Genomic DNA, 9,888 nt, shown 5'->3' with positions numbered 1-9,888 from the left:
ATAAAATTGGAACCCAACATCACATAATAATAAAAATCAATTCCAAGTGGATGTAAAAACCAACTATGAAAAAAAAAAACTATTGGAGAAAATATAGAAGATTATCTGTATGATTTGTGGGTGTCAATGGCTTTCTCATATAAGAACCCAAAGCTAAAACTATACAGTAAAATGTCAAAATTTGAGTATGCAAAAATTTAAATTTTTCCATATGACAAAAGACAAGGTAAAATTAGAAGATACAACTGGGAGAAGACATTTCCAACATGTATAACCAAAACCAGGTTGGCGGGGGTCAAGAACCCACAAAGAACTCCTATATATTTGTTTTTTTAAAACACTTGTTAAAAGATGGTCAAAGAATATGGACAAGTAATTCACAGAGGAGGAATATGAATAGTCAATAAACATATGAAAGATCATACAGTACCTCTAGTCTTAATTTTTTGAAGACCCTCCATATTGTTTCCCATAGTGCCTGCACCAATTTACATTCTTATCAACAGTGCGCGAGGGTTCCCTTCTCTCCAATTATTGCCAGTATTTGTTGTTTCGATGATAGCCATTCTGACAGATATGAGGTGATATCTCATTGTGGGTTTGATTTGCAATATACACCCCTATGTTCACTGCAGCATTATATACAATAGCCAAGATATGAAAACAACCATGAATGGAAAAAGAAGAATGAGTATCCACATTTATCATCGAGGATTAGTTTCTTTAAAATATTAGTCAAATATCAATATATACACCTCACTTTAACTTTTATTTCTTTGATTGCTAATTAGACTGAGCATTATTATTATATTTTTTGTCAATTGTTTTACTTCTTTTTTTATGTTTTTACCAATTTTCTACTAGAATATTCATCTGTGTCCTGAGATTTCCAGTCTCTTTCCATGTCGACATATTCCCGTTCTAACACCACATTGTTTTAAAAAGTGTTTCTTTAATACATTTGTATATAAGCAAGTATCTTCTCTTTATTTTTGTTCTTCAAAAATTTCTTGGCTGTCTTATATTTTAAAACTTCCAGATGAATGTTAAAAGCATTTTCTCAAGTTTCAAAAATCCTCTTGAGATTTTGATCTGAATTACAGTAAAATTATATCTGAATTTTTGAAAACTTGGCATGTTTATATTGTTTAGTCTTCCTATCCAGGAACATGTTATTCTTCTACATTTATGTAAATCTTGTATCTCTCCCAGTAAAGTTTTATAATTTCCTTCAGCCAGTTTTTTTTTCTGGGTATTTTGTATATTATATTGTCATTGTAAGTGGTCTTGTTTTCCTACTATATTTTCTAACTAGTTATTACCAGTATATAAGAAAGCTCTTTAATCTGTTCATTTACTTTGCATCCAGGCACTTTACTAAGCTCATTAGATCTAAGATTTTTTATGTAGAATCTTTTAGATTTTCTATGCAGATATTTCTTACTGCATTCACTGGAATTGCTATAGCATTATTAAATGATTATAGTGATGGAGCACAGTTGTCTTTTTCTTGATGTTGATTATAATGTCTCCAGTGTGTCGCTGTTACAGATGTTGTTGGTTATTGTTTTCATCTCAATATACTAATATTAAGGACCTATTCTTTCATGCCCAGGTTTTTAAAAAATTAATGTTTAGTTTGTTAATCCAGAAATGGGTGTTGAAATTTAGTAAATGCCTCTTTTGGGCGTCTATTGAGATAGTCTTATAATATCGTCTTTTTTTTTTTTACCTATGGAAATGATATACTAAGATTTCCTAATGTTGTCATCCTAACATTCTGAAATAAATTATATTTGGTGATATTACTTTTTTAATATTGTCCATATTTTATTTGCTTAGTGCTTTATTTTAGATTTTTTTCATTTTAAGAGAATCAGTCTTTAAATTCTCTGTGCTATATTTGGCAAGATTTTATGTCAGGGTTATGTTAGCTTCAAAAAATGCTTTATGGAGCCTTCCCTCTTTTGCCAAGATCTGACTTTTTAAATTACTGGCTAATTAAATATTACATGAAAATCTGAAAAAAAACCATAAATAATCAGTCTGAGAATTTGAATATAGCTTCCCAATAGAATATAAGCTGCAAGGAGGATTTTTTTCTGTTTTGTTCACAGCTGTATCTCTACTGTTCTAGAACAGTACCTGGTATTCAGTAAACGTTTGTTGAATAAACGGAAAGTAATGAATAGTCTCCCAGACCTTTGGTAGAGTTGTTTAGAAGGTTTCTTTTTTCTGATTTATCCCGTGTTTTGCTCTATAAAGCTCTTCTAGGGCATCACTTACACACACACACATACCACCCCTCAAAAAAAACCACTGGTTTATTTTAGGCAACTCAAGTATATGTATTACTAGAAAAATCATGTATTATACTTAAATTTCCCACTGACATTAAGAACAATTATTATATTTCCCATTATTACAAGTTATAAAAAGCTGCAAATTATATTTTAATAAAAATTTCAGGTTGGCATTTCAAAGTTTCAGTGACAAACATAATGAATTGTTAAAGTCTCAATTTGAGATGGACATTGTAGCTCATTCTCTTAGCAAAAAAGTTAAAAGCAATTTTTCTTCCAAGTCCCATAATACTTTCCAGAACATATTACAGTTCTAAAGGTCACTTAAAATAAGCTCTAAATGTCACTTAAAGTAAAACAATGCCACTGAAAATAAAATACCAGATTTAAGCATCATCAATCAGATTATATAATCTTTTTATTTTGCCTGTATTACAACATCAGAGGTGATATGGGGGTAGAGGAGCAAAAAATGTCTCAGGTTAGGGTTGATCATAACATACATAGTCTTTATCCTTTTTCTTTTCGAATAAAAAAATATGGTCTAGTAATTTTGACTCAAATATGATTAATTTGAAAGGGCATGTTCTCAGCAAAATTCTATGGCAATTTATATGTAGTGAAGTCTGGATTATGGTGTCACAGATCAATGATCTGTGTTATATTTAACAAATACAACATACCACTTATTTATTTGGCCCTGGATAATACGGTGCAATTCCAAATGAAAGGAAGCTGTAATTGAAAAGTACAGAGCAACCAAAAAAGTGAAATAAACCTACAATGCCCTCTGTTGATGAAATATGTGACTAGAGAATGCATGATCAGAAAGAAAAAATTCAGCATATGTTTCTTAGTTCATTTTTGTTTAGTTTCTCTAAAATATGTCCTAATTGAATTTCATAAAATAAACGTTTTATGTTCTTCTGTTTTTACAGCAATCAGCACAAGATTATGTCAGTTAATAGGAAAAAGTATCAACATATAAATGGTTAGTGCAGTAGGCCCAGTCACATGGCCTTGAATAGGTGTGATCTACTCGGAACTTGCTCTCGAAGAACAACAATTGGAAGGGAAGAACCATTTTTAGACAATTTCAATAAAAGCAAGGTGGAAGATGTAGATGGGTGGAATTCTGAACAAGCCAGATTGCTGTCCTCCCCTCCTCGTTTTCCCTAATCTTCAAATATCAGCCAAGTCCTTACAAATGATGGAGTTCATGTGTGTCTTATGGGTGCAAGGATGGTTGGTGTCATGAGACAAATTCTAAATCCCCTCCTCTAGAAGATGTCACAGAGATTGATAGACATCCTTCAATAATTCCTCATCCTCTCTTTCTCAGTAGCATAACCATAAATTTTGATTGGGCTTATCAGTACCCAGAATAAATACTATATTTCTTGGCCTCCTTTGCAGCTAGATTTGGCCATGTATCTACATTCTGGCCAGTAAAATGAAAGTGGTAGTATCATGTGCAACTTTGGGGAAATGTCCTTAAAAGAAAGGAGGCACGTCCTTCTTCACGTTTTCCACCAGCCTGGTAACAGAACAGTTCAGCAACAACTTGGACCATGAGGTGGAAGATGTATGTTGAAGATGACAAAGCAACAGAGTATAACAAACCAGGGTTCCCAATGCGTTTATGAATCTCCCGTGGCCACACTGAATTGCTTGTCTTTTAATCAACTCTTTTTGTTAAGTTATTGCTGCAGTGAAATATTATTCAGCTTTAAAAGGAAGGAAATTCTGACAAGGGCTACAACATGGATGAACCTTGAAGACATTATGCTAAGTGAAATAAACCAGTCACAACACAACAAATATTGTGTAATTCCACTTATATAAGGTACTTAGTATAGTCAAATTCATAGAGACAGAGAGTAGAATGGTGGTTTCCAGGGCATGTGTGGAGGGGAAAATAGGAAGCTAGTGTTTAATGAGTACAGATTTTCAGTTGGGAAAGATGAAAAAGTTTTGGAGATGGATGGTGGTGATGGTTGCACAACAATGTGAATGTACCTACTGCCACAGAACCGTACACTTAAAATTGGTTAAGTTCTATGTTTTATATACTTTATGACAATTTTAAAAAAGCCAGAAAAAGTCAATGTTAGCAACAGTCAAAGTGCATGGTGAGAATATTTTCCAAAGTCTTTGAGGTGCTCCTTTGGATACCAGTAAGATCAAAATTCAAAATTCTATTGTTAGAGGCAATGTTACTGGGCTTCAGTCAATTTTATTTGATGAAATAAGAAATTAAATGTTAAGATAACCACAATTACCTGCCAAAGGAACTGTTATCACCCAACTATTAAATATTTAAATCCTTCAATGCTCTATTCTTACTTCTCTTTCAGTTTGTACGCCCTACACTGACATGAGGGAATTTCTTACACATCTAGAGCTTCAATTGTCATTTATATGCAGATGCCTCCCAAATGTATGTTTTCACTTATTTCCCTGAGATCAATTATTTTATGTTTCAAAGTCTCCTCAAACTCAACATGTCCAACACCAAATTCATGATCAGCATCCCCATACTTGGTTATTTCCCATCCATTCAATTGAGTAGGCCATAAAGCCAGGACCTTCAGTCTCCTTTACCTCTCATATCCTATTATAAGCTCCTGTGCCATCATGTACTTCTTGTTATCACTTATCTCATTAATACTTTTCAGGATTTCTGTGAGTATTTGATTGATTAATGTCTATCTCTCACACTAGAGTGCACATTCCAGGTGAGCAGAGACTTTATTTTTGCTCAAAGTCATATTCCCAGAATACAGCACAGTGCCCACCCTTTATGTGGGTGTTTAATAAATACGTGTTAAATAAATCTTTAAGCTCTGAACTCATAATTGGGAAATAAGTTTGACATGAAAAAATGTATAAATGTAATTCCTCTCCTTCCTGTCTATATGAAGATTTGAGTTATTCCCCAAGCAGGGTTAGTGGATTACACTTTGACACTCATCTTGAGATCACCCTGGCTATTGCTTTCAGTTCTGTGTTTTAGTTCAGTGCCATTTTGTACAATTAACTGAATTTCTTGAATGCTTCTAACTTGTCTAGTACAATTCCTGTATCTATCCCCTCTCACTATCTAATCCAAATATACTGTTCAATTCCTTGGGTGGAGAATAGTATATACTTGAGGCTCACAAGTGTAGGTAGAGGTCCTGGGGAAGGGGATGAGGGTAAGGGAATGGGAGAGTTTATCTCAGGACTCAAACTCTGTGGGTTCAAGTCATGGTTTTGCTGCTAGTTTCAAATGAGTTTACTTAACATCTGAATCTGTTTCTGCATTTCCAAAAGTAGACACAGTATTAAAAATACCTATAGCACAAAATTATTGTGAGAACTATGTGGAGGAATGACCCTGGAATTACTTTTTAAACTGTACAGTGACACAAATGTACATTAACTATCCCAGTGTGAATAGGGTTGGAGTGAATCCTAAAATAGCAGCGGGGGTAGGGAGGAGGTATTTGGCCAAGACTCACAATTTGCAGGTAACTACTTTTACAGCATTTCTACTTTGTTTTTTTTTTTGCAGTACGTAGGCTCAGCGGCCATGGCTCACGGGCCCAGCCGCTCTGCGGCATGTGGGATCTTCCCGGACCGGGGCGCGAACCCACGTCCCCTGCATCGGCAGGCGGACTCTCAACCACTGCGCCACCAGGGAAGCCCTAATTCGTTTTTGGACTTGTTTTTGAAATGAATAATGGAGTGGTTGCAGCAAAGATAAATTTATCTTAACAAAAAAAGGGGGGGAACATTTTTAAAATATAGTATTTAACCAGTCAATTTAGAGTCTGTACTTCTACCATGTTTCAGCTTCCCGAAAACCCCAAACTCTCCCATTGTCTCTAACTCTGTAACCAGGTGGGGGGTTAGTAGGCACTGCCTGGTTTCCTGAAAGCCGGTGTTATGTCATCAGGTTGTGAGTAGCGCCCCGCTGCGTGTGCTTAATTGTGAGGTCTCAAGCTCACTCCAGTATATAAGGCTGGACGCTGCCGCGCGTCCCAGTTGCATCAGGCGATGCAGCGCACTTAGCGTACTGGTCAGCGGCTTCCGTGGTCTGGGCAGCTAGCAGCCCCCTGTTTCCCAGGTGCCAGCTGAGTGCTTCGTTGCCCGCGAAATGAAGAGGCCGTAGAGGAGCCATGAGCCTCCTGTTCCTGCTAGTGAGCTGCGTTCTGTTCGCCTTTAAGTTTGTCTTCTGGAAAACCCTGTTTCAGATAAAATGTACAAGAGCAATTGGAATTGATGAATACATGGACTGGGGAGGGGCCGTGTTTAATAGAGTAGAAAGATAGTAAAATAAGAGTAAGGGGGAGGTCACCTCATTCCTGTTTCTTTTGAAAGGGCCCCAGATGTTGACTCTACCCACACACTTCTCTCATATTGACCAGTGGTTCCACAGCTGAAGTATGTTATAAAAAGCCCCAAGTCGCTAAGTGATATGGTCAGTTTTTCACCCACTTGGAAAGTACAGCAGAAAGCACCCACTCCCCAGCACCACCTCCCATTTTAAGAATCTGTACTTTCTCTCTTCTTTGGCTTCTACTGCCACATGCGTTTCTGTTTACCTCTTCCTCCCTTGTATTTGCCTTTTCAGCCATCTTCATAAGAGCTTTTGGGGGCATTCACAAGTAATTAAGGTCAAAATGTGGGTTTCCTGGTAATATTTAAAGTTCCAAGTGAAGTGCCTTTAGACAGGAATCAGACAGGATCCAAGTATAGACCTACTGGAATGCCCAAGAAATGTAAGCCAAGGGTATGGCATTTGGGCATTAAAAGGCTACTTTAATTTTTTTTTTTTCTCAGTCTGTGTTTGGGAAGGGCATATTTCCAGATCAGTGTATTCATTCAACAGATTTTTAATCTTGGGGATGGACAATCAGTTCATTTTTGTAGACCAAGACTAAGGATGTTATTTGGCGGTATTTGGATATTAATAAACTACATATGTATAATTTCCTTCCCTTACAGAGAAACACTGGTGAAATGTCATCAAATCGACTTCTCTTGCACTGGTGAGATCATCCTCTTCTACTCAGTCAGCTAAGAGCAATACTGATAAGTGTCTTTCAGTCAACAGTCAATGGGATATTAATCTCCAAAACTCGATAGCCATGCAGAGGAAAATATTTGTAAACCTCAGCATCATGGAATACAATCTGGCTGAATTGGAACGATTCCTAGTTACTAAGGGTTTAAATCGTGCATTAAGTTAACCGGAAATCCACTAACAAGCATTCACAATGTAATGACACTGGAGGCAATCATTAAAGGCACTTTGAGTGGATTCATTTGATTATATGTGTTTATACCAAATGAATTATTATTTAAAAGGAGAGGGGGGCGCTTCTCTGGTGGCGCAGTGGTTGAGAGTCCGCCTGCCGATGCAGGGGACAGGGGTTCGTGCCCCGTCCCGGGAAGATCCCACATGCCGCGGAGCGGCTGGGCCCGTGAGCCATGGCCGCTGAGCCTGCGCGTCCGGAGCCTGTGCTCCGCAACGGGAGAGGCCGCAACAGTGAGAGGCCCGCGTACCGGAAAAAAAAAGGGGGGGAGGGGATGCCAAGTCAGATACAAACTTCAGACATTTGTCAGTTTGCTCACTCACATTTAAAGAATTGATTATGTTGCTAATATATATTTCACTGGGAAAGGAATGAAAGCACAATAGAAAAAGAAACAGTTCGAGTTGTTTTCTTTTTAATAAGCTACACTAAAAAGAATATTGAGATACAGTGATTTTAATTTCACTCAAGTGTGAAAAACAGTTTTTTCTAATGGTTTACAATACAATACTGTAAATGTCTCCAAGTTTGCATTAAAGTAAATGGGATTTGATGGAACTCTTTCCATTATGCCGAATAGTCTTTCTTACCACTGTTGAATCTGTATAATAATAATACTAAGAGCTATCACTGAACACCCTACAATGTGCCAGGCACTCTGTTAAGATCTGTACTTTACACAATTGTAAAGATAGTCACAGAAACTCTTAACTACTCTTTGTAGTCAGCTCTTGAAGTGGACTTCTTCTCCAGTACCACCACTACCACCAATTAGATATTATCAGTATTTCATTAGAAGTGTGCCTAAATCTTCCCTGAACTACAAGAGTCACCGTAGAAAATTGCATGCATTTTTTTATTTGGTGAAAAATCCACACCTCAAATAACACCAAAATATAAGGGTAGAATGCATGTAATATAATATGGATTAAAGTTAACGTCTAAGCTGTAGTTATCTATTTCAAATAGTATTTTATAAAATCCAGTATAATTGAGGAATTAACAATCTGTTGACATTCACTAACAGCATTTGATCTACGCTCAAAGAAAACCCTCAAAATATCTAACACAAGTTCATCTTATATATGTACATAATTCACTGAGGTTGTTCAGTTACAGGCCTACCTATTTACCTACCTTCATGCCCCCTCCCCCCAAAATAAGTTACCAGTGTAAATTAAAGAAACACCTTAATCCGTTCCTCCTTTAATCTTCAATCAAAAGGAAGAGAAAAAGGAATTTAAAATGTATAAGAAATTAAGGCTTAAAATTATTCTTTTGTTCCTCATTTGACAAGAACAAAAAGCCAGCAGTAGTATATGTGGTTCTTAAACTTTTCTGAGCCACAGATCACTTTTGATATTCTGGTGAAAACTATGTACTCTCACCCTAGAAAAATGCATACACACATACACATAGAAAAATGTTACATGTAATTTCAGCTTCATACATTCTCTGAAGCCCAGGTTAAGAACCTTAAGAATAAATGAAAAGTTTCTTACATAGTTAGGTAATGTTCGCCATCCTAGGCTGTGATAGTAAACCAGTTGTCAGTGATATATAATCAACGTATAAACCTATTAGTGGATGGATCTAGAGACTGTCATACAGAGTGAAGTAAGTCAGAAAGAGAAAAACAAATATCGTACATTAATGCATATATGTGGAATCTAGAAAAACCTAGACACAGATGTGGAGGACAAACATATGTACACCGAGAGGGGAAAGTGGTGGGGGTGGTGGTGGGATGAATTGTGAGACTGGGATTGACATGTATACACTAATATGTATAAAATGGATAACTAATAAGAACCTGCTGTATAAAAAATAAATTAAATTAAATTTTTAAAAAGTGGATGGAGAACTTAGAACTCCCATGAGTTGTCAAAAAAAATCTATCGGTGATATAATATGTTTTCATTATTTTTTGTAAGCAAACTGGGACATAGGGACTTTCTAATTTGGCTGCCCTCACTCTTGACAAGTTTCACACGTTTATCTTCTGTAAGTATGTAAATAAGTTACCACCCATAAGTAGTAACTTATTCAGATAAGACAAAATCATTCTACTTGATCTATTAGCTAGAAGTAATCAAAGCTTCTGGATTCCATTTTCTAGATTTATCACTTACTGGCCATGGGATCCTTAGTTTTCTGTCTTACTTCACTATTTGTAAATAAAGAATGTAACCACTAAGTTCACCTAGAAAAAGTGAGCCATGAATACATGAAGTTTTTAGACATATGAACCAAAAGTATTAAGCTACAGTCATCATATTATA

The 9,888-nt window shown here is 36.2% G+C and overlaps 1 protein-coding gene across 1 annotated transcript; it reads left to right on the top strand.

The window, feature by feature from the left end:
* Positions 1-7,056: 7,056 nt before the first annotated feature.
* On the top strand, positions 7,057-7,540 carry CT83 (cancer/testis antigen 83). The gene is given in 3 exon segments (XM_065900249.1): positions 7,057-7,080; positions 7,296-7,320; positions 7,323-7,540. Coding segments are annotated over 3 exon segments (267 nt in total).
* The last annotated feature ends 2,348 nt before the right edge of the window (positions 7,541-9,888 follow it).

This window comes from Phocoena phocoena, chromosome X (assembly GCF_963924675.1).
Source record: "Phocoena phocoena chromosome X, mPhoPho1.1, whole genome shotgun sequence".
Lineage (NCBI taxonomy): Eukaryota > Metazoa > Chordata > Mammalia > Artiodactyla > Phocoenidae > Phocoena > Phocoena phocoena.
This window is presented reverse-complemented; position numbering and strand designations above follow the sequence as displayed.